The 26,802-nt window shown below is 41.7% G+C and overlaps 1 protein-coding gene across 5 annotated transcripts in view; it reads left to right on the top strand.

Moving 5' to 3' along the window:
- Nucleotides 1-26,802, top strand: part of STPG2 (sperm tail PG-rich repeat containing 2) — a 419,428-nt gene that overhangs the window by 247,090 nt on the left and 145,536 nt on the right. For all 5 annotated transcript variants that reach the window (XM_069978345.1, XM_069978347.1, XM_069978344.1 and 2 more), the window contains exon 13: nucleotides 24,354-24,469. In XM_069978345.1, coding sequence (XP_069834446.1) covers nucleotides 24,354-24,469 — 116 coding nt within the window. The remainder of the gene's footprint in view (nucleotides 1-24,353; nucleotides 24,470-26,802) is intronic.

The raw sequence follows: 26,802 nt of genomic DNA, 5'->3' as shown, positions 1-26,802 counted from the left end.
CCCTGGTGGTCTAAGGCAATGAAGGGGTCAAAATGTATTGAAATTGCAGGTCCACTTTAACACTATCCATGGCAACCCATACAGTACACAGCTCTGCTGCATGCACAATACACAACCAGCTTGGTTGCATCATACACATTTAGCTTTGCTACATGATACACACACAGCTCTGCTACATCAAAATACACACACAGCTCTGCTACATCAAAATACACACACAGCTCTGCTACATAAACATATCCACAGCGACTGGGTTCTTAGTTTAACTTCTTTGTTGTGATTTTGCTTTAGCCCGACACAGTTTCAGCCCATTCGGTCCAGTGCACTTTCTTCCTTCTCTTTAAGTTCCATAGATTCTTGGTTCCATGCTTCAATAGTAGTTTACAGGCTTACTATATATGATTTTTGGGTTCAATTAAAGCTTTAGACAGTCAGAACATTATCATTTCACTCAATGGCTATGTGATGGGAAGCATAGAGTTTAATGATCAATTACCAGAATTTGTCATCAGAAATCTTCACCATGTGCCATGTAAAATCAATACATAATGATAACCAGTGATCAGAAAATCACACAGTATATCACCGAGCTTCTAGGTAAATAGATTGTCTTGAGTCATTCTTAAATTTTATTACAGACATTTTAATGTGATTGGCAACATACAAGACAAGGCTGGATGTGTATGCATGATGATAGAGATGACCGTGTTTCTTTTCTCCGCTTGCAGCCCTCTGCTCTCACTGTTCTCATACTGATAAAATATCTCCTGATAACCATGGCATCCTGTAATTAAAGCAGATCTCCAGGCTGCCCCTCACTGAGGCTCATTCGTCACAGTGTATGTGTGACAATTACCTGATAATCTTTTCTTACTGATGCTTTAGCTCTTTATGTTTTATTATTCTAGCCTTGCTGTGCTAAAAACATTCTCTCCCTGCAGTGTTTTTTTTATTTTATTGTTTTTTGTTTTTTTTGTATTCTTTATTTTTAAAAACTTTTACACCTTTTTTTTAAAAACTTTTACACCTTTTTTTTTAAACTTTTTTTGTTACAGTTAAAGTGACTCTGTACCCACAATCTGACCCCCCCAAACCACTTGTACCTTCGGATAGCTGCTTTTAATCCAAGATCTGTCCTGGGGTCCGTTCGGCAGGTGATGCAGTTATTGTCATAAAAAACAACTTTTAAACTGGCAGTCCCGTGCCCAATGGGCGGGGCTTAGTTTGTGTATGCATTAGGCTAGCACAACCTCTCCGTCCCTCCTCCCCACCCTTTTCACCATTTTTTCTATTTTTCTGCAGTGAAAACTACACAGGTGCCTTAATGATCCAGCCCATGTGCCGTGCTCACACAGGTGATGAATAGGAGGCAATCTGCCTGGAGCATTCCTAATGATAAGAAGGGTGGGGAGGAGGGACAGAGAGTTTGTGCCAGCCTAATGCATACACAATGTAAGCCACGGTCAAAGGGCACAGGGATGCCAGTTTAAAAGTTGCTTTTTATGACATTAACTGCATCACCTGCTGAACGGACCCCAGGACAGATCTTGGATTAAAAGCAGCTATCTGACAGTACAAGTGGTTCGGGGGGGTCAGGTTGTGGGTACGGAGTGACTTTAAATATGCAATAATTAGATTGCATATACTGATCAATGCAATGCCATAGCATAGCACTGCTCAGAACTATCAGTGATCTTCTTAAAGTCTGCCCTCAGGCAAGCTCTATATCAGAAGATGGACGATCCAACAGGGGTCCCGATCAAGACTCTGTTAGAAGATGGCCGATCCAACAGGGGTCCCGATCAAGATTCTATCAGAGAATAGCAGATCCAACAATGGTCCCAATAAGTCAGTAATCCCTATCAGCTGTGTGTAGCTTCTAACAATAGTAGTTTACAGGCTTACTATATATGATATGGGCAGTCAGAACATTATCATTTCACTCAATGGCTATGTGATGGGAAGCACTGCAACAGTTCCCACCCCATTAACAATACATTATAGAGTTTAATGAAGATGGACAATCCAACAGGGGTCCCGATCAAGACTCTATTAGAAGATGGCCGATCCAATGGGGGTCCCGATCAAGATTCTATCAGAGAGGGCCGATCCAACAAGGGTCCCAATAAGTCAGTAATCCGTATCAGCTGTGAGGGTTCCGATCAGTCAGTGACAGGTGTATATCCTATCACTGACTTTCTTAAACACCACGATCGCTATGTTGCATTCTGGCAGCATTTCATGACCGCAGCTGCCTGTCACTACCTCCAGCTTCAGGGATACTAATGTATGCAGAGCCGATCACACTGAAATGGCGCCGCACACGATTAAAACCCCTTCATGGCCACAAACGTTTTTATTCGTTCCTGCTGCACTGAGCATTGACAGCAGAGACGTATATAGCCGTATTGTGGACGTAAAGGGGTTAATAATTACAGTTAATATCAGATGAGGGACATGATTATCCAGTCAGGGGGTGTGAATGTTTTACACTGGGGGGAGTGTGTGCCTAATACAGCTACCCCAACAATAAGTGCAGAAAAGGCGGACACCACTAACACGTGTAAATGAGCGCTATCCCACATGCTCAAAAACTACATAACACCTGAGCAAGCATAAAGCGGACTAAAAAAGTGGAAATGCCTTATAAAATATATGACCGCAAATTAGAAAATGAAAAAATAGTTGCTGAGTAAAATATAGTAGTGGTAGTATAGTATAGTAAAATATATTTTTTCTCATGTGTTCTTTGTAGAAAGACTTTCTAAACACTATCGGGGGGAGATTTATCTAACCGGTGTAAAGTAGAACTGGCTCAGTTGCCCCTAGCAACCAGATTCCACCTTTCATTCCTCACAGATTCGGTGGAATCTGGTTGGTTGCTAGGGGCAACTGAGCCAGTTCTACTTTAAACCATGTTTGATAAATCTCCCCCAATGTCAGCTAGGTGGGACTCCCACATTTAGGAACTAAGGAGGCCTTGCTCTCCTTGCAGACAGTATCCTTACTAATGCTGGTTGAAAGTGATGCCATTATGTCCTCTGCTCAGTAATGTGCATAATCCCAACACTATATAGTCCAACATTGAGGATGGATGCAGCTGCCGTCGGCACAGATCTGTTTAGGGTTGCGGCAGCTCTAAGTGCGATTATTTTATCTCCATAGACATTCATTGTGCTTAGTGTGAGTTTTGCACCTGCTAAAAGCTGACAAGTACAGTTCCTTGCTGTGCCAAGATGGTTGCTTTCAAATTGATTATTTGCATTGAGGAAAAGGAGATGCCGTTATTCAGTCTTTATGTGAAAAAGCCCAGAATGAATGGAAAGGTTTCACATCTTTGATCTGGGTGAGAAAGCAATTTGCTTTTACAACATGCAAGACTGTGACGACAGTGTGAGACAGCCGAGCGTTAGTTTGTGAGCCTTTTTTTTTTTTTTATAAAATTTAAATTGACTCCTGGGTACAAATATGACAAAATGCAACTTCTGCATGAGGTTTATATGGGATTCGCTTGTTGCCTCAGGGTATTCTGTTTTTTTTCCCACATGCTGAAAATTTACTGACAAGTTAATTGCTTTCCTATGAAAGTGGCCATAGTGGGCATATGTGTGTTTAGATTGTGAGCCACTTCAGGGACGGGGAATGATGTGAATGGAGATGAATTGTGTCCAGCATTATCCCAGCACTATGTTGGCAATGTATAAGAAGCGCATAAGTAAAAACATCTAAAGCAAAATAATATTGTTCTATTATATTTGTACAGTTTGCATAGTAACACAAAAGTAAAACAACTAAACAGTATATATATATATATATATATATATATATATATATATATATGTATATATATAAAATGTCAGTAAGTTTATAAGGGAAGGGATGTAGTATAGCAATTGCCCAAAGCAACCAATCACACACATTGCAGTTATGCAACTTTGTAATGTGTGTTGTTTAACTGAATGCCCCCCTTCCCCATGTTTCCCCCTACCCATGCTAGACCCGGAAGTGTGGTGCATTATTCTTACGTATTTGCTGTCGACCCCGGCCGCCATCTTAAGACAACACGTCATCTTCAGCAGACCGGCCGGACCTAACTATGCTCAGCCAATCACGGCTGAGCAGCTGATGACGCGCTGGAGGGGGCCGGCATGAGGGAGGGCTGGAGTGGTCCGGCCGGCCTCCTGAAGATGATGTTATCATCCCAAGATGGTGGCTTGAGTCGACAGCGAATACGTAAGTATAATGCAGCACACTTTGGGGTCTAGCGTGGGTGGGGGGAAACATGGGGAAGGAGGGCATTCACTTAAATAACACACATTACAAAGTTGTAACTTTGTAATGTGTGTTATTTAGTGAATAAATGCTTAACACTGCACTACCCCTTTAAGGCTATGTTCCAACACTATAATGAATTCGGCAACTTACACCGTAGTGGTCATGGAACTTAACGGCTGTAGGCTTCCGGATTTATCTTGTTTTATTGATTTCAACAGAACAACGGGCGTACTAAAATTAACTACAGCCGTACAAAATAATGAACATTTCTATTTTGCATGGCCACAGTTTGCGAACAATGGCCGTAAAACATAGACCGTTCACACACACTGTGTGACCGTTCAGTCGGCCGTAGTGTGAATGGAAGTCAATGGTTAATTGATTTTCAGTAACACCTATGCAGCCAGCAGATTCTATAGGTGGAAAATAATGTTCCTACAGCTGATAATGCATTATCAGCTGGAGGAAGACGTGATACAGTGGCCGTTGTTTGGCACATAAAAATGGCTGTGTCAACCAGTGGCGTATTACACTGTGTGAACATCGCCTACAAAGGAAAGAAACAATCTGGCTCTTAACTGCTGATCTTCAGGATGCCTTGAGCCCACTTAAATTACAATACGACTTTAGCATCCTGACTGTAAGCATGGCACCATACCCCACTCTCATGCTTCTCTTTCATTCTTCCCTCATGTGTCTCCCTAGACCCCTCCCCCCCTCCCCACCTATCCTCTTGCTTTTACCTTTCACATGAGGAATTCTGCTTGGACACAAACTGGTGAATACCGGACAATTTCAGTAGTGAAGTATTATTTCTTTATTTATGAGTATTATATCTCTATTAATGTGTCTCTTGATATGTTTTGAGCGCGGCACCGCTCACTGTTTGTCATATCATTTGTTCACCTTAGTGTGAAAATCTTTTATATCTGTTTTATTAAACTAATCTGCTATGTTGTGAATGCTGTGACACAAATTAAAAAATGTTAAAATTCAATAAAAAGATAAGAAAAAAATTAAAGAAACAATCTGGTTGCTGTGGGACACAAGCTCTGCACAAGTTTTAAAGGGCATCTGTCACTAGGTTCATGCTGCCTTAAATGACGGCAGCATAAACTAGTGACAGAAATGCTGAACATAGTGTATTGCTTAGCCGTTCTGTTTAGCTGTTCTCCTAATATGCAGGAGAATAGGATTCTTGCCACACACATCCCCCACCCTCCAGCTGCTGATTGACAGTTGAGTGCCTATACACAGCATCGATAGATAACTGCCAATGAGGAGCTGGTGAAGGGGGGGGGGGAGTTTTCTGCTTCTCATGAATATCGAGGACTACTGGGCTCATGCTTACAGTGGAGAGGACTACTTATTGTCCATGTTATTTAGGAGGATATCTCTGAATCAGCTGCACAGAAGTGATACATCATTCTGTTCAGTTTCTCTGTCACTTTCTTATGCTACCCTTATATAGGGCACCATAAACATGATGTCTCTTTAATGATTCCCCTCAACCCCCATGAGCTTGCACAAAGTGCCATATGATAGACTATATTTGGCTGTTCATGTTATGCCCCCTTTTTTTAAATAAATAAAGTGTAATAATACAGTTTTATCAACTTTGCTGCTTTGGGATATTGTGTTAATGTTAATTGAACACTGTCTTTACCAATAAATAGTTGGGCACTGTCATTACCAATAAATAATTGGGCACTATCATTACCAATAAATAATTGGACACTGTCATTACCAATAAACAATTGGGCACTATCTTTACCAATAATTAATTGGGCTCTCTCTTTACCAATAAATAACTGGGCACTGTTATTACCAATAAATAATTGGGTACTATCATTACCAATAAATAATTGGGCACTATCATTGCCAATAAATAATTGGGCTCTCTCTTTACCAATAAATAAGCGGGCACTATCATTACCAATAAATAATTGGGCACTGTCATTACCAATAAATAATTGGGCACTGTCATTACCAATAAATTGGGCACTTTCATTACCAATAAATAATTGGGCACTCTCTTTACCAATAAATAACTTGGCACTATTATTACCAATAAATAATTGAGCACTGTCATTACCAATAAATAACTGGGCTCTCTCTTTACCTATAAATAACTGGGCATTATTATTATCAATAAATAATTGGGCACTATCATTACCAATAAATAATTGGGCACTATTATTACCAATAAATAATTGGGCTCTCTCTTTACCAATAAATAACTGGGCACTATCATTACCAATAAATAACTGGGCACTATCATTACCAATAAATATTTGGGCACGGTCATTACCAATAAATAATTGGGCACTGTTATTACCAATAAATAAGAGTACACTGTCATTACCAATAAGAAATCGGGCACTGTCATTACTAATAAATAATTGGACACTATCATTACCATTAAATAATTAGGCACTGTCATTACCAATAAATAATTGGGCACTGCCAATACCAATAAATAAGGCCATTTGGTCTTTAGTAACAGTGAAAAAAGAGACCAAATGCAAGACATGAGGTCAATGATTCTTCTGCTCTGCACAGTGAATATGAATGCTGATTGGTCAGTAGCTGTATCCCCCTTTTACACACCCCTGTGCACTGCTGCAGCTGCGTAAACTAACTGGACTTCCGGCCTAAGGATATGTTCACATTGAATAAAACAGGCAGAATCCCGCCTGCCTCAGTGTGACACTGCTTCTATATGGGAGAGCACACGCTCCTCCGCTGCAGCAGCTCTCTGCCTAAAGAAGTGACATGGCACTTCTTTAAGCGTAGAGCCGCGGCAGTGGAGATGCACGTGCTCTCCCTTAGACAGGTTATGGGACGCTGAGACAGATGGGATTCCGCGGCGGAAAGTTCCGCCTGTTTTACTCAGTGTGAACATACCCTAAAGCAAACATTGTTTATAATAAATGTCTGGCCTACCAGCTCAGAGGGAAATGCATCAGTATGAGCAGCGCAATGGGGCACTAATTTTATAATCAAAACAGACAGAATACATATATACCTATATATTTTCAGTTTTTTTATTTTTTATTTTTATGTCACTTTAAATTGTCACTATCGTTATAAATTTCAAAATCTAAATCAAAAGTAGATATGATATAGAGCAAGTTTGCAATTTACATTCGTTATTTTTTTTTTTAGTTATCATTGAAAACAGGGCACTTCCTGTTTTCTGGCAGTTTTTTTTTCTAAAAAAACAGGAAACAGTCAGAAAACAGGAAGTCCTGTGTATCCCAGGCCTTCTGAGCGCTCACAGAGAGAAGGCAGTCATATGATTGATGGACACATTGAGCCGTGACTCTCTGTACTGGCTGGAATTCCTGTGTTTAGTCCCTTTTTTTCAACCAGCACAAGTCAGAAAATCTGCCTTCAGGAGACTGGACCTGGATTTCTGGTAAGTACAGCTTTGTTTTACAGCATGATAGCAACAAAAATAATGTATATTTATATGCAAACTTGCTTTATATCACAACTACTGTTGATTTAGATTTTGAAAGTTATAACAACAGTGACACTTTAAAGGGAACCAATCACACACAAATTGGCCATAAAGATAAGGAAACGTGCTGGTACATCAGCCAGTACGCTTCCTAACCATCCCCCTGTCCCCTCCGTCCCATGAACATTCAGCCCGCAAAGTTAGTTTAATAGTGTCCCGCGCTGTATGCAAATTACCATCTAAGTAGTCAAGGTGGGCGGGCGGCTGGTCAAGTAGTCACGGTGGGCGGGGGCTTCGTCATGTAGTCACAGGCTCCTGGGCCGCCTCCGGTGCTGTAATCACGCCCCTCCGGGCGTGTTGTAAAGCGGCTCCTGGTGACGTCACTCGGGGGGGGCGGCATTGCACGTCGGCCACGCCGACGTCTTTACTAAGCTGCGCATGCGCAGTGCAGCCTGAGAAGACGCTGCTGTACTGCGCTTGCGCGGCGTAGAACAGCAGCGGCTTCACCCACTGTACTGCGCATGCGCAGCTTAGTAAAGACGTCGGCGTGGCCGACGTGCAATGCCGGCCCCCCCGAGTGACGTCACCAGGAGCCGCTTTACAACACGCCCGGAGGGGCGTGATTACAGCACCGGAGGCGGCCCAGGAGCCTGTGACTACATGACGAAGCCCCCGCCCACCGTGACTACTTGACCAGCCGCCCGCCCACCTTGACTACTTAGATGGTAATTTGCATACAGCGCGGGACACTATTAAACTAACTTTGCGGGCTGAATGTTCATGGGACGGAGGGGACAGGGGGATGGTTAGGAAGCGTACTGGCTGATGTACCAGCACGTTTCCTTATCTTTATGACCAATTTGTGTGTGATTGGTTCCCTTTAAGGTTCATATGAAAACTATATGAATGCGGCCGGATCAGTCCCTGTAAAAGTAGCACTGTGCTTCCAAAGCTTTTTCTCTAGTTTGTAGTATAGAAAGGGAAATGCAGATCTCATTATAAAAACTTTTAGGAATAGTTTAGAAAGGGTCGGCAGGTGTCTGACCTGGTTTCTTTAAAGAAGCTAGTTTAGATGCCTTTTTGAAGGCTTGAATTACCAATCCAAAGTGCATTTTTAAAAATATATTCCTATGATAGTATCCCTCTTTTCATGAGACTTTTACAAAACTGAAGCAGCATATGAGGGTTTAATGCTAGACAGCGTCACAATTTCAAGCTCCCGGGGCGTGATGTGTAGATCCGTAACAAGGTCCTTAACTATCACACATCATTTATACAGCTAATGCACTAGGTGTTGTTCAGCTCATGGGAGGTTTATTATCAAGTGTTAAGTCAGGGTTCTCACAGTGTTTGTGCCATATGCTTAGCATGTACATTGGGAACGCTCTACGTATACACATGCAGCCATGATTATCTTCAATTATCTTCATTAACTAGACACAGCAATATGTTGTATTGGGATATCCCAATGCACTTGGGATCAAGTAAGCATTTATTTATTTTTTATTTTTATTTTTTACAATGGAAGCCAATGGGTGACAGTTGGGACTGTATGGCATTGACCACAGGCCTCCATTAAATTGGTATCTTGTAAAGATAAAGGCGTGTATGTCAATGTCCATTAATTCTGCCATTGGAACTTCCCCAGCCAAAGATCCAGGATGTCTGGGTACAGCTATGGGACATGCAGTGATGCCTCCCTCCACTTTGCTGGTTTTCCTCCTTTCTTCTCTACTTCTGAGATCCCTTCATAGTGTTGGTACTGCTGACAGCGCTTGACATAAAGGGGCAGATAACTGCTAATGCGCCAGTGTCAGGTGGTAGTTAGCAGTACCATAGCTCTGAAGGGCAATCAGGGGAGGAGAGGAAAATTGTCTACAGAGCCAAAGTAGCCAATTTTCCTGTTGAAGTTCCAATGATATAAGTAACCATTAGAGATGAGCGAACCGGGTTCGGGTTCAAGTCCAGCCAACCCGAACGTTCGGCATTTGATTAGCGGTGGCTGCTGAACTTGGATAAAGCCCTAAAGCTATGTGGAAAACATGGATATAGTCATTGGCTGTATCCATGTTTTCCAGACAACCTTAAAGCTTGATCCAAGTTCAGCAGCCACCGCTAATCAAATACCGATCGTTCGGGTTCAGCTGGACTCGAACCCGAACCCGGTTCGCTCATCTCTAGTAACCATATATTAAGTTACCATATTTGATTATGTCATCAGAGCAGTATAGAGTACAGAGATGAACCCTACAGACATTCACTGTTGGGGTGGGAGCTGCATGGTCTACATATCTGAAAAGGTTAAAGCCTTTCATCGAATGTATACATCAGGAATCCCCCTACCACACTTCTGACAGAAGGCATTGAAAGCAAAGTAAACTCATCCTAAGAAGAACAATGTACAGCATGTCATACACATATTGTCTCAAAAGTTTAAAGGGATTCTTGCACTGCAGACATCCTATTAGCCTCTGTACATAAAAAATAAAAACATTGTAAAATCCATTACCGTATTACAAATTGAAGTTGAATGTGTCCCAAAATATTTGTATTGGTAATGGCAGCCTCAAAGTTGGTTTCATTTATCCCTGCTCACAATTATTGACAGGCAGACACTAAGCTGAATATGCACAGATGCCTTCCTGTCGTCTGCTTTTCCTGTTTTCTTGCATGTCATGCACTCAGAGCTTAGCCGGACTGCTCTGCTTTCTATCACTAGTGGAATATAATCCCAAGCTGATATGTAGTATGAGGGAGGCTTTACATATATCAAATATATCTGTTTGTCCGGCATCTTTCTTTTAATGACAACTGATGCCACAACTGATGGCAAGAATGCATCAGTTGTCATCAAGCATTCTATCCATTTTTATATTAAAGGGATAGTGCGGTGTTTAACATTTATTCACTAAATAACACACATTACAGTTTTACAACTTTGTAATGTGTGCTATTTAAGTGAATGGCCCCCTTTCCCGTGCCCCCGCCCCCCACCTCGGAAGTGTGGTGCAGTGTACTTACTCAATTACTGTCGACCCCGGACGTCATCTTGGGTGGACAACGTCATCTTCGGGAGGCCGGCTGGACCGCTCCAGCCGTCCCTCATGCCGCCCCCCCATCTGCCGCGTCATCAGCTGCTCAGCCGTGATTGGCTGAGTATAGTCATACCCAGCCAATCGCGGCTGAGCAGCTGATGATGCGTCAGAGGGGGGCCAGCATGAAGGATGGCTGCAGCTATTGTCAGAAGCTATCCTCCTATCTAATACACAACCTGCTGTCCTCTTTTTTTCTCTCTCTCTCTCTCTCTCTCTCTCTTTCTCTCTCTCTCTCTCTCTCTCTCTCTCTCTCCTCTCTCTCTTTCTCTTTCTTTGTTTTTCTAGAATTCTATTTATGATGTTCAGAGCTGTTTGGGCATTTGCCTTTCATCAGTGCCAAACAGCAATCCTCTCACTGTCTCCACTCTCACTGACACTGCTCAAACTTGGTAGCTCAGCAGTCTCCTTCTAGCAGGCCACCATGGTGCAGCACCATTACACTGTAGTATTTGCCATGACATGGACAGGGCTTCCAGACAACTAATTTTCAATGACAGGACAGAATACGTAAAGGGTACCTGTCATTATAACTTTCAAAATCAACTGGGATGTGAAATAAAGCAATAAAGCAAATAAAATATTTCCAATTTACATTTGTTTTTGTTGTTTTAGTTATCTTGCTGTAAAACACAGCTATACTTACTTTAAATACAGGTCCAGTCTCCTGAAGGCAGCTTTTTATTCCTGTGCTGGTTGAAAAAAAGACCAAATGCAGGAAGTCCCGCAAAGTACAGAGAGTGACAGCTCAATGCATCTGCCAATAAAATGACTCCCTTCTCTGTGAGCGCATCAACTAGGTCTTCCTGTGTTTAGCCTCTTTTTTTAAAACCAGGATACAAGTAAGTATTGCTTTATTTAAAAAAAATGAATGTAAATTCCAATCTTGCTTGATATCACATCCCCTGCTGATTTATACTTTGAAAGTTATAACGACAGTGACACTTTAACGTACAGTATAACAACCAATGGTAATGATGTCTCGCTACCATCCCAAAGAGGCGAAGAGAAACTTTGTGAAACCTGGTGGTACGTAGTTGCTGTGGGGTATAGGCGTCAAGTGTAAACAAGACCCACAACAAAAACAATATAAAACAGTTTTGAAAGCATTAAAGCTCAAACATATCACAACAGATGTTCATGTAAATGTTTTAAGCCAGAGATCGCTGGTACTTCGGGAGTTCAGTGTAAAATAGTTCTATTAGAACTGCTTTGTAGATATAATTTCTGACTGGCATAGGTTTATGCTCAGTGGTTTCTAATAGCCTGTCCACTAATCAAGAAGAAGGAAAAGCTGTAACAGAGATTGATGGTGCTATAATGGGATCTCATCAGTGATTTTTTTTTAAGCCGTGGAGCTATATTTGATGTAAATATTTTATTTATATCTATAGTTTGGCATACAAGATCTTCACAGAGGCAACCTTTTTACGAGCAAAGGAACTGTAATTTTTTGTTACAATTATTGAACCTGATATATCATCATCAAAGCCAAAATAAGGGATATTCTTATAAAGGCAAATATTAAAAAAAAAATAAAAAAATTTAAAACTAAAACAAACCCCACAGAAGTGAAGACTAGTAGACTAATAGGAAGGCACAATAGAAGCGCTTAAAACTCATGTATATTAATCAGTATGACACCAATCGAGTCTTTCCGTACATTAAATATTAAGCCCTTGGGAGGTCAAACACAGAGGCATTCCACATTACTTGTCATATGAATTCCCAGAACTGTGATCTTATCACATATCCCAAATGAATTCTGACATTTCAACTAATGAAGACAGCTTACTTAAATGTAATGAAAGCTGATATATATGGAAATAATCATGCCGTTTTGATCATGTATCATAGCTGTAGACTGGTGAGCAGAGAGAATACTGGCATGCGGGGTGATAAAGACTTTGCTGAACTATATTGTTTTTATTGAGTGGATGCTAAAAGAAATGTGAGGTTCTTGAAATATCAAAAATGAAATTTGCAAAATGCCATACAATTCAAGAGGAACTGGTACCCTTAAAGTGGACCTTTTAGCAGGAAAACAGAGATGTAACTAAGGACCCTTTAACACAGGCCAATTATCAGCAATGAGCACTGCTAGAAATGCTCATTCGGACGATATTCAGCCGAGGAGCGGGAAACCCTCCCTTGTTGACTGATCTCAAAAATGTATGTAGTCTTATAAATCAGTGTTTATTGGCCCCACTTGTGTGGCTGATAGAATTGTATTTAAATGGCTAAATGAATACTACAGGGATCCTTCCTGGACACGGGCGTTGAATTAGTTTTGCCATGTAAAGGCACTGCAAGCGAGTGCCGATCTTGTTAATCGATGTTTGTTTGCTTCTGTAGACAGAAATAGGCCGCCTGAAAAGACCTTAAAGGAGTAGTCCGGTGAAAATTTTTATTGAAGTATTGTATTGCTCCTCAAAAGTTATACAAATCACCAATATACACTTATCACAGGAAATTTTCTCTGCACTTACTACTGCATCAAGGCTTCACTTCCTGGATAACATGGTGATGTCACTTCCTGGTTCAAATGGTGATGTCACGACCCGACTCCCAGAGCTGTGCGGCTGTGGCTGCTGGAGAGGATAATGGCAGGGGGATGGTCAGTGTCCCCCCAGTGCCCTATGTCCCTCAGTGTCCCCCTGCCATCATCCTCTCCAGCAGCCACAGCCCGCACAGCTCTGGGAGTCGGGTCATGACATCACCATGTTATCCAGGAAGTGACATCACCATGTTATCCAGGAAGTGAAGCCTTGATGCAGTAGTAAGTGCAGGAAAAAAAGCACTTTATAAGCATTTCCCGTAATAAGCAGGTGTACATTCTGGAGCAGGTGTAGATTTTTGCCTAGTTTACCCCTGTTTCTAGACATAAACTTTGATAAATAAGGTGCGGGAGGAGGCCATGCCCCCCTGCCCACCCTTTAGGCGAGCAGGGGATACAGGGAGAAGTCAAGAATCTGTGCCTTCTTCCTGATGTACGTTGGGGCGCATCCTTAAAGGGGTACTCCGGTGAAAATCTTTTTCTTTCAAATCAGCTGGTTTCAGAAAGTTATATAGATTTGTAATTTACTTCTATTTAAAGAACTCAAGTCTTTCTGTGCTTATCAGCTGCTGTATGTCCTGCGGGAAGTGGTGTTTCATTTCAGTCTGACACAGTGCTCTCTGCTGCCACCCCTGTCCGAGACAGGAACTGCCCAGAGCAGTAGCAAATCCCCATAGAAAACCTCTCCTGCTCTGGACAATTCCTGTCTCGGACACAGATGTCAGCACTGTGTCTAAGACTAAAAAGAAAACACCACTTCCTGCAGGATATACAGCAACTGATAAATACTGGAAAACTGGAGATTTTAAAATAGAAGTAACTTTCAAATCTATATAACTTTCTGAAACCAGTTGATTTGAAGAAAAAATATTTACCCCTTTAATAAATTTCCCCTATAGAGTATTTTTCTGGGCAGCCATATATTACTTCTGGGGTGCAATATAAAATGCTTAATAAGGGTTCACACCTACAGGATCCGCAGCAGATCCGCAGCAGATCCGCAGCAGATTTGATCGTGCAGATTAGTTGCTGTGTTCAGTTATTTAAATGAAATCTGCTGCGGATCCGCAGAGGAAAATACACTGCGGATCCGGTAAGTGTGAACGTACCCTAAAAGTTTAAAATGAAGCATACTTTGGGTATAGCAATTTTTTTCCAATGGTTTCTCTATAGGACATAAAAAATGTATGCGTTAAATGTAAAAAAAAAAATCACAAAAACACCATAAAACCGATCGTTTTATAATCATTTAAAGAGGATGAAAAAGAAATGTGTGTGCGGAGGAGCCCTTAGAGAGTAACCCTTTTAGATTGGTTGAATATGTCATTACTGGCTGTTTAACCAGCTTCAGTCCTATGACCGTAAGGTGTTCTTCAGTGTTTAACATAAATTTAGTTAATGATGTATTACTAGTCAGCCTTGATATGTGCAATTAAAGTGCTTGGTGTTGTATTGCTTAATAAGCATTGCTAAGCAACTGAAATAAGAGGAAACTAGTGAAGTGGGAGCTTCTCTTAGCATTTTTTACACATAATGAAATATATGAATCATTAATCAACATCTGCAATTATCCGTACTTGTTCAACTAAGTTAGAGAGAACAATTAAAAAAAATGAAAAAAAAAGAAAATATAAATTTGCTTATATGAAAAAAAAAGTCTTTCAAGTGGGACACAGGGAATTATGTTGTATGATAGTAAATTACAGGCAGCAAAACACACGCAGGGCAGAAAGGTTTCAGGGACCACACAATTGGCTGTCTATTTCCAAAGGGCTCTTATTTGCCTGTGATTGATTATAATTACGTCTAATTTTCTCCGTGTCTATTTTTAATAGGCTTCACTTTTCTATTTGATCCTTTGGTGAGAGGATGTCAATGTAGAGCACACAGTGAAGATTTATGCACATGGCGGCAGTAAAGCACCTCTTTAATGTGACCATTGTTCACTGGCTCCCACCCATTACACGACCATTAGTATGATATAGACCGAGTTACATCCCACATTCATCTTTTTCACTACTCAGCTGCCAGTGTAGAACAATGGATAAGTAATGAGGACGCATGTAACTTTTGAGTAGACGCGAAGCATAAAAGAGAAGGAAACATTACTTGTTTAACATGTCATCTGTGTAATTTCATTATCTTGCTCAGTTTGCTTAGATAATAGGTTATTGTTCTATCATCTTTGATGCTTATATTGCTTTTGATGATTTTTTGGGACTAGGATTAATCAGAAAAAAACGACTATAGTGTCGGGAGTATGTACCTGACATAGTGGGGTGAAGGAGGTAGAAGGAGCCCAGTATCCATACGTGTCTACTGATTCCTAATTCTAGAATTAAAGCTGGATTTGCGACATAAAAGTATAGTGCTTTTTTCCCTCCACTTACTACTTCATTAAGTCTTCACTTCCTTGATGAAATGGTGACATCACAACACACTGTATAGGCCAATGAGGTGCGGGCTGTGTGGGGCGGCTGCTGTGGTGTGTGCGATCACGGCAGCCTGCCTAACACCCTGATTTATGGAGACCTGTCCCGCCTGCACTGTGTCATCAGCTTGATCCCCCCTCCGGTGTCGATTGGTTCCCTGAGTGTGTGCCGCTCTGCCTCCTCTCCTCTTCCTCCTGCCTGCTTGCCGAAACCAGAGTCTAGAGTGAACTACGGTGCCCTCCCACTGCTTTGATCAGGCCGCTCTGCCTCCTCTTCTCCTTCCGCCTGCTTGCCAGTACCTGAGTCTAAAGTGAGCCACAATGCCATCCCGTTGCAGTGATTAGGCCAGTCTGACTCCTCTCCTCCGGCCTGCTTGCCGGTACCAAGTCTAAAGTAAGCCACAGTGCCCTCCTGCTGTGGTGATCAGGCTGTTTGATGGTGTGGGGCTGCCCTGGACGGCTCTGTCTCCTCAAGACAGAGCTGTCATCCTGTTTGCATCAACGCAGGAGCCACTGAACAGCCCGCACCTCCTGAAGTTAAAGCGTCGTAATTTCTCTCTCTCGTTCCACGACGCTGTAACTCCCGGAGGTGAAGGCTGTCTGGCGGCTGATGTGTGGTTGCAAACAAGATGGCGCAAGGAGACGGAGGGAGACAGAGCCGTTCGGAGCAGCCCCACACCACCAAGCAGCCTGTTTACCATTCCAGTGCCAGCGAGCAGGCAGAAGGAGGAGAGGAGGCAAAGCAGCACACACCGGGGGGACCGACCGACACCAGAGGGGGGATCTAGCTGACGGCACAGTGCAGATGAGACAGGTCCCCAGAAATCAGGATGTTAGGCAGATCACACACACCACAGCAGGCACCACCGCACAGCTTGGCCCGCACCTCAGGGACTATCAAGGAAGTGAAGAAAGTGTAGAGAAAAAATCACTGGGGGGAGATTTATCAAATTGGTGTAAAGTACAATCATCTTAGTTGTCCCTAGCAACCAATCCTCACAGATTCTTTGAAAAGTGAAAGGTGGATTCTGATTGGTTGCTAGGGGCAACTAAGACAATTCTGCTTTACACCAGTTTGATAAATCTCCCTCTGTATGTGCATTTCCTGAAATAAGTGTCTATTGAGAATTTGGATAACTTTTATGTTGCAATAACATACTTTAATTTAGCTTTGGGACAGACTTCTTCATTAATGCATAAGGGAGAGGTTTTCAGATAGCCCCCCTCCTAAGGTGTCAAGCTAAGGAGAAGGTTGCAGAATTTAGGGCATTAAGATCCTGCATGGGGAGAGGGTAGTATTGTGAAGTCTTCATGAAGTCATCCAAGGTCTCTGATTCTGGGAAGAGGACTTATTCTAATTTTCTTTTAGGGTCCACCCTCCCAATGCCTCTGTGTAATATTTTCACTAGTTTCCCTACATGACAAGAAGATGAATTTACTTACTGTTCATGTGCAAGACCCGTAAGAGTCCCTTAGTGATTCTCCTTGGTTCTTGGTAAGAACAATAGATTGATGACCTGTCTGCAATATTCTGTAAGTCCTTGAATATGACTTCAGTTTTTTCTAGATCATAAACCTGTCCTTGGAAAGAAAGAAAATGACTGACAACTGTTTTTGAAAACTATAAAACATAAGATGTCTGAAATGACACTGGGGGGGATCTACAAAGACTGGCATTTCATACTCCAGTTATTTTTAAACCCTCACCAGTGTACTGGGGAGCTAAATTTAGCCAGAGGGATGTCTCTCGATAAATTCAGCCATCTAAGACTCATATGGTATGTATATATTACCAGTGCTTTAAAGCAAATGTACCAGCGGTATATTGTTTTTTTGTTTTTTACATGAATAGATCAGCGCTGGTGCCGCTGTCCTTTATTTAAACCACCGCCCAGTTCCTGCACATGGCGCTGGGCTATTACCGAGCACTGCTGGGCATGAGGAAGGGGGGCATGGTCACATGCTCCTTCATGTCAGCCATCGCATGGACAGAATCAACACAGGGCAGGACAGCACAGCATGTAGAAGGGGTGCCTGTTTTTTTTTTTTTTTTTAAGGCTATGTTCACACTGCATATGATTCCGTCCGTAGTGCGAACCGCGAATATACGCACGTAGTTTTGAGGTTCATGCGTTATCTTGAAAGTATATTAAAGTATACTTATTTCAGCCAAATTTTCGATCCAAAAGGTTCTGTGTGGTTTATTAGGCTGGGCGAAGATTTCCAAGTAAATGACCTGTTTCAGATCGCTTCGAATCAAGCTAGGGAAGCATAACTGTACTACGGGCATATGTTTGCGGTTCGTGCGCATCCGGCCGCATGTCGATTTTTCCCACGCCAGTAGTTTCAGCCGCACATGTACGGCGGCGTACGAACTACGGACGGAATCATACGCAGTGTGAACATAGCCTTAAGCTGTATGAGGTACACATGAAGCTGCTGCAAGTAAGTGCATTGAGTACACTAACTAATACTGTATACTGAACTATTTACTGTATAATGAACTAATACTGAACACTTAACATATGGTACACTCTATAAAGGAAAGTTTTTAAACTCTGCACCTGGCATGGATTGGGAAAAAGTCAAAAATTTTTGAGCCAATCCCACAATATGCATGAAATATGGTGACTGTTGGTTGATTGAAGCTGTACTGGCAGAGTGGGCCTGGCCTAAGTGGAGGGTGTAGCATACTGTGAATGGGGTGTGGCCAATGTATACTTCATTTACAACAATGTATTTCTGACAGCAGGTATAAAATATAGTGGAAATTTGCCCCCAGCTCTTAGCTGCTGTTAATTTCTAAGGCTGCCACACTGGCAGCCTCAGGTGCACAGGGATTTATCAAGAGGCTGGTAATATATCTTGAGTGATCTTACACTGGTGGGTGATTACTTAAAGCAGAAGTCTGGGGGATTATAAAATCCAGCAGGGGCAGGGGGGAAATTGATTACAAGTACTAACGTACCTCTCCCCGTGCCTGCGGTGAGTGACAGAAATGGCAGGACCCCTACCGGAAGGCATTTTCTGCTGAGTTTTCTCCTGAGTTGTGATGACGTCATAAGTCGGGGGAAAAGGCCTGTCCCGGCTGATGGACTGGCTGCTCAGCCAATCAGTAACTGGAGTGGCGTCCTGCCCCAGTCACTGACTGGCTGAGCGGCCAGTCCATCAGCTGGTTCAGCTCTGGAGATCCTGTAGCCTGGCAGGGGTCACGCAGCTGGTTCCACCGGTCACCGCGGGCACGAGGAGAGGAAAGTTAGTGCTTGTAATCAGTTTTCCCCCTGCCGGCTGTCAGTTTTTATAATCCACCAGACTTGTTTTTCAAGGTTAAATTACTTTTAGCTATAGGATATATATTTTATAATGAATCACTATTTGTATTTAAGTAAAATTTTGCTGCTTTACCCTCGAAATATTTACAAACAAGTACATTGTAGGCAATCCTGAACACTGTCCAATTTCCAAAGCGTTTGCAGACCACCGAAATATTGAGTTTCATACAAGCACGTAGATGTTGGTTCCGTTAGGTCTGATAATGTAAAAAAAGTATAGACCATTATCATTTTATCTTTGCATGTGCTCCGACTGTCACGCTTCTACAGCTCGGTATACATACAAGAGCATCACTATATTAACTGTACAGTTAGTCACATGGCACCTTGTTCCTCTGCATGCTAACATATGTGCTCTTTTTAAATTATCCATCTCTTTTATACTGTGCCATTTTGCCCCGTAGCACTGGCTGACATTTCATAGAGAGTGAGCCAGCATAGGGGCGTAAAATATATAATTATAGGAAGCGCCTGCTTGTGATTTTCCCATTTCATACTCTTCATGAGGCAGACAGGGGTGTTTGATCTGGAATTATAAGTTTCATTCTTCACTGACCTGTGATTAAAAAAATTTGCCATTTTAGTAAATAAACAGGCTTTTGCATAATTCAAGCCTTGCAATAGCTGCTAGAAGCCGTATGCAGCCAGGGCCGGCCATGCTTCTTCTGGTATTAAATAAATGAAACAAAATCATAGAGAGCACGTAAACCACGAGAAGCACAGCAGCTCAGTCTTTTCCAAGCAATGTCAAGACGTAGGCAATGTCTAATTTATATTGACGGCCTCATGTTGAATTAAAGAAAGGATGAAAGCAGCACTTAATATTTGCATAATATGAGCCATCCTAATGTACTTTAACATTTTTCAAATTGACTTTATTGCTGATCCGTTCGCAACGCACTATGAGGATAAAAACGGATTGCAGTGACTAAAGCACAAAGAGGTTTCGCTAATGTAACTAATATAAATGCAGAAGTTTGGCTCATATAGCTTGTCTCGTTGGCTCCGATGCCAATTCACATCACAAAGGTTCCCGTCAGCGATGAAATATTCATCAAAAAGGTACACATATATTATGACCTTACAATGCTTAGGTAGCTGCTGAGTGCAAATGTAGAATCGGAATATGAACACTTCTCAGACAGAATTGCCATGGAGGTCACTGGGAACATGGGAAGTTTGGTACATCACATGTATTTTTGCATTCCGGAACGATGATTCAGATAGGAATATTTTCAACCGTTTTAAATTTAGATCTGTGCATTCATTTGAGAATATCGGAGTTTGCAGTTCAGAGTGACAGCCTATGGGAAAAGAAAATGCCCCGTAGATAAAAGGGTCCATTACCATTTAAAGGTACCATTTGTTAGAATTAATTTAACCCTTTCACGCCCATGGGTCATTGATTTCTCAGTGCCCAGGTCGTTTTTTGGACATCAGCTTATGGGATCATAATGATCCTATAAGCTGGTGTTCATAGCTCTGTCCCCTTTCCTTTGTCCCCTGCTACTGTTATAATCTTTTAACCATAGCAGGGTAGAGAGTGAAGGGGGCAGAGCTCACAGCCCCACGCCACGTGCGGTGGCATGCCGGCCTTACCTCCCTTCACTGCCGGCCTCTGTAGCTAGAAGCGGGAAGCCTGAGGCTTCCAGTTTTCATGGATACCATCAAGGCTCACATCACAGAGCCTCAATGGTTACTGGACAGAGAATTCTCTCCTGTCGAAGAAGAATTCTCTGTCTGACGCCTTATAGATGTTGTGACCGTGTTGACAGCAGTATCTATAGAGTTAGCTTTTAGCACGATAGCACAGCTCCGGTGCCAGGACCCGCCACGGATGACACAGGCACAGCTTCTACGCCTGTGTCATCCTGCTTTGAAAATGAACATCGCTGGAGCCTCGGGCTTAGGCTGCAACGTATTAATTTATAGTGCAGAGGCGGGAGGAGGTTAAAGGAGAAGACCTGTGAAACTAAAAAAGGACATGAAGAGAGGGGGGTACGAGGAGATAATAAACAAAGTATAGTTACAAAGTATAATTCAACAAGAGCAAAATCATCAAGACTTTTGGTACAGACACATTCTTCTTTATTGAACCAACTTTATCGGACCTCGTGGCCCCAATCTCTTTTATTGTGCGAACCTCATTGGACTTCCACCTCTTAGCTATAGCAGTCCCGGTAGACATCAGCTTATAGAGCAGGACTGTCAAGTCTGCAAAATGAATATCCTCAGTGTCCGTGGAGAATAGGGTTGGAAACATCAACAACCCCTGTAGGAATTCACGTATCTTCTGCCAAGAATGTACCAGTATTGGGCACTCCCAGCATATATGCAGCAAATTGCCAACATTGACCTTGTAGCACCAGCACTCTAAGGAGGCACCAGGGTAGATTTTGGACAGATGGTAGGGTGTTAAATACTACCTGTATAGTAGATTCCTGTAAGTGTCTAGGCAGCCTATGCAATGTGAAACCTTAGAAACCAAGTCAATCATATGGTACCAACTCTCCTCCCCAAACACCCTTCCTAAGCCCTTTTCCCATTTACCCAAAAAGATGAGAGCCTACGTTGCATTGTAGGTTTTTGCGAGACCCTTAGATAGTGGTTTAGAACTATTATATAATAGACCTCATAACTCATATCTTTAGGAGGAGATTTCACACCTGCACCCTTTAGACAATGCCTCACCTCCAAATTGTTGGTTATAGGATGCTTGGAGACTAAAGGCAAGAACGGGACCAACTCTCCCTCTTCAAACAGGTGTGATATTGTCTCTACTCCTTTAAGAGCCCATGAGGTGCAATCTAAGTTTGGAATGAGGTATTCCAGCACTTTATCGACATGTTTAGAGGGCGTGTCAGGAAGAAATATATATATATATATATATATATATATAGGGTCATGCATCATCCGGCGTACTGATGATTTTCGGTGTAAAGTGCCGATATGCGAATGATTTTATTCGCAAATGGCCGATTTGCAAATAAAATATTCGCATATTGGCACTTCACGCCGAGTACGCCGGGGGGCGGGGAGGGGGTGTGGAGGGGGCGGATCGGGGGGCACGGACTCAGAGTCCGCGTGATTTATCATTTTTTCAACTCAAAGATACGCCAAAAACCTACTCCACCTTTGAGGTGGCGTAGGTTTTCGGCTGTGCGCACTGATGCGCACGGCATTTATGTAGAGGCAGTACGCCTCTACATAAATCTCCGTAGCGCCGGAGATGCGGGGACATTTATAAGTCCGGCGTAAAAAACGCCGGACTTAATAAATGTCCTCCATAGTCTTTGTGGCCTAAAAATGCTGTCTACAGAGGTCTTCAATGTGGGATGGAAGAAGACAGATATGAAATATCAAATGAATTCCCAACCAACTGGTGACTATCCAGAATATGTAAAGACTTAACTATTTAGGTGCATTCCTGCTCAAATAATAAAACCTTATTTATTTTTCTTCTATTAGTCTACAGTGAATTTCATTTACCAAAGCAATACTTTGTCCTCCAGAGCTGTTCTTCCCACTATTTGCTGACAACTTAGTGAGCTATTAAGCAGAATTATATTTGGTTGCTCCATACTGGGTACAGCTCTCTTCCCTACTCTCCTTTTTCTCTCTCCCTCTTTTTTTGAGTCTTATATATGTTATGGTGCTCAGAGGCCACATGGGTGCAGTAGGGAACAAGAATTAATTTTATTTTGTAATGGAAGTTATTCTATGTGGGATTGTACTCCATTTATATATGACCGGGTCCCTTTAAATGGAGTCAGAAATCTACTGTAGTAAATTTGAACCATGGGGGCACATCTCCAAAAGGGATTTTTAAGAATTGACTACAAGCATTCTGTAATTTAGAATCTCACACGTAACAACAACACAGTAACTTTCTTTTTAATCCATGCACTAGTAAATATTTAGTGTGATTTTTCACATTCGTGTCTACTGAAGAACTGCTTGTCTTTGATCTGAGACGGAGTAATTAATAAGAAGCAAAGCCTTCAATGACTAATTATTTTATCTATCCTTAATGCTCTGCATTTCCTAATAGAATGCTGTGCCACTAGGGTGCCATGCCTAAACTGCTCTAAATACAATTTTAGGATTTTATGGCATTAATTGTAAATTGTCAGTCTTTTTAATCGGTGGGGGGGGGGGGGTGGAAAGATCTTGGCACTTGAGAACCAACATAACTGATATTTTGTCAAAGAACAGGTTGACAGAATTCTATTTTTAAAATAGAAGAAAAAAAGCACAAAACTGACGGAACAGACAATGTAAAGTCTGGCTCTGGCCGCATTTTACATTGTCGCCCATTATGATTTGAAATGTTGGCACACTGGAACGTGCCCCCATTTCAAATCTAAAGAAATAAGGTTCATCCGGCTGGTACTGCACTACCGGTCGGGATGAACCTTACTGACACGTCTGTTTAGTGACATGGCCGTGTCACAGAACGGCTGGTGTCGTACTTAATGTGAACCCGGTCTTAGGCTGTAGCTGTAGCTTCACTAGAGCCCTTTCAGGACTTTTCAAACAGTGACATCACTGCTAAAAAGTTCTTTGGCTCTATCATGTGAAAAGCAACTTTAAGTAACTAGGTTAACCCCTTAGAACTAGTCAACCAGACAGTAATTCTCCAATTAAGATCTGTATTATGACATAAATACTGGCTATGAATTAGAAGGCAGGCCATGTCTGCATTCAGGAGCACAGGAAAATTTTCCTTTCGGCTTAGTAGACTTGAAATAAATCGCGGAGGTAGCAAAATGCATGTTGGCGAGGAAAAAGTAAGTCTTAGGCCTCATTCACGTGTCCATAGGACCCAAGCATTTCAATGACCCCGTTCACATGTCCATATGTTTATACGGGGCCATGAAAAAGAAAGGACAGTGTTGAGCCACAATTGTGAATGACGCCTCATCAAGCAGATGTCATCTATTGCAATAAAGGAGACTTGTTTGAAATATTTTCTTTAAAATATTAATCACGACACTTGATATATTACAAACTAAATGAAATGTATTTAAAATGTGCCATATATATATATATATAACGTGAAGTGTACATTGGAATGGTTAACATGTTTCAGCCCGTCTACCTTAGAGATTGCTGGTAACATAGCTGGTGTGCTACCATATCTCAGTACTTTGTGTTATATATTGATTAATCAAAATACTATTACTTTTCTTCCCCTCAGGACCAGGAGCCTATGACCCAGTGAAGAAGCTAGTTATACAAACGCCATCATCTGTTCCAAGAGAAGAGCGGTTCAAAGACCCAAAGGAGATCACTCCAGGGCCTGGATCCTATGAGGTACCAAATAAGCGTACAATAATACACAGCCATCTAGTTACTTAAATAGATTTTTATTGAACTTTAGGAAAGTGACCTTGTTTGGTATAAATGTGAAAGAATATTGTATATATATTAGAGCAGTTTTTGTTTCTATATACCTTTGGGCCCAAAGGTATATGGTCAGAGATACAATATCTGTTGGGCCTCTATACACCACCACAATGAATTTCAAACAAATCCATCAATATGTGATTAAAGTGTTGAATTCCAACTTTAACAGAATATTCAGTTAACGTTTTAGAAATTACAGATATTTTACATTGTCCCTCCATTTTTTCAGCCTGTTACCCTATTATTTCTTAACAGGTTAAGGAAATAAAAGGTCTGGGGTTGAATTTTAATAGTAAATTTACATATGGTACAAGAATGGCTGGAAAAAAAAAAAAAAAAGAGAAATAGCAGACACTTTAGCAGTGGAAAAAAAATCAACAATTTGGTTTATTCTTAAAAAGAAAGAAGGTGTGTGTCCATTGGAGCTATTGTATATAAAAAGAAAGAATCAGAATAATATATGAGTGATAGCTACATTTAGATGCCTGTTAATCCGATTACGCTTGACTGCCTGATGCTTTCAGTACTGTTTTCATCTCCCACTGCCAATCTGGACTGTCTGACCTGAATCTGAAGCTGCATGCCCCGATCCTTCATCCTGATTGACTATGCTGCTTTCTCATCCCTGGTACTGTGCTCTTCTCTCATTGACGACTCAGCTTGCTGACTATGCACATTTGGCCTGTTCTCCATTGCAAGGAGACCTTGAAGCGGCACTGCCAGGTTCTTGAGACTAGCTGTTACCCACACCAGGACCACACTAATGGAGCGACCTGGTGCCCTCTAGATGCAGAAGTACATCTTCTGCATCATGGAGTGAGATAAAGGGTGAAGATCTAGATGGCATTTAACGTCCCCACACACCTTATACAACTCGGCGGGTTAGGCCCTTAGTAAAAGGTGTATAGGGCTCTCCCGAACGACCACCAACAGATTATGCCGGTCGTCATTTGTTCTAGGAAAGATAAGCCGCAGCCAGAGAACTCTGGCTGCAGCTTACTTCCACCCTCCCGATTGAGAATAGAGAAATGTTTAGCCGTGCCTGTGTAGGGAGGATGGGCGGTGGATAATTTATGGCCGGATGATCGTTCTGCTGTCAGTAATTGAACGTGTATGGGGGGCCTTTAGTCTCTGCTCCCTGATGTGGTAACAGGGAGCACCCCCACTTTTTTGTATCTATTTCACAAACAAAGGGGGGGGGGCAATATTGAGGGGGAAAAAAGACAGATAACAATAAATCTGTGGAATAAAAAAAGTGGAAACTTTGTTCTTTTTGCCATTTGCGTCGTATGTTTTTTTACAGTTTTTTTGACAGCAAAAAATAGCAGCCGGCACTGATATTCCAGCCTTCAAATATACTGAAACCGTGACTAGTTAACTAAATAACCAGTTATCTGTCTGGAAATGGATCAGACATAGCTGATACTAAGAAGCCCTGATGACAGATGTGGACCTTTTGAGTGGTTTTTCGGAAATGTTCAGGGCTTTCATTTGTGTGGTTATTCAGAACGCTGTAGATTTCTTTGAGTTGTCTCTCGAAATGTTTATTCTTAGCTTTTGTACAAGTTCACCCTGAGGTATGTGATTAGCTATTTAACAAGACTCCAGAATTGATCAAGAAAAAAATATTAACCTTTGTACAGAATCTGCAATCATTACAAATGTCAGTCCTACCTCATAAAAATGCACAAACAGGTTGGTTATAATTATGCTAATGTAGGCATTAAAGGATTCTGAAATGACTTTGTATCGCAGGAAGTTGGCCTTAAGTGATTATGTAACTCTATCTGAACAGAAAAGTCTCATTTTATATTCTGCATCAGTAACAAACAACCATTGTCTATATAGAATGCTGCATATAGTGTTGTATTGTATTGTATTGCATTACTTTTTATGTAGAATAAAATAATAAAAGGGAAAGTCTCCCTTTATGTAGTTTGCATAGAGTTAGCTCTATAGACAATACTGATGGAAAGGTATATAATACTAATACTGGCATTGTGGAGCCTACTTGTACGGTCCCACACAAAAGCACAAAAAAATTCAACAGCTCGCCGCTTATGGCAAGAAACAAACCCAATACAGACATGAAAATCGCTAAAAGAAGCCCCCCAACTGCTTAAAAAAAATCTCCATAAAAATAATGAGGCTCTTGGTTACCATTTGCAAATAGTGTAAAACATCCCACCAACGATAAGGTGGCCTCATGCCGGGATGGATCCTACACTGTACTTTAGCCT

Source organism: Dendropsophus ebraccatus, chromosome 7 (genome assembly GCF_027789765.1).
Source record: "Dendropsophus ebraccatus isolate aDenEbr1 chromosome 7, aDenEbr1.pat, whole genome shotgun sequence".
Classification (NCBI taxonomy): domain Eukaryota; kingdom Metazoa; phylum Chordata; class Amphibia; order Anura; family Hylidae; genus Dendropsophus; species Dendropsophus ebraccatus.
Note: the sequence above shows the minus strand (reverse complement) of the source record. Positions and strands in the feature narration are given on the sequence as shown.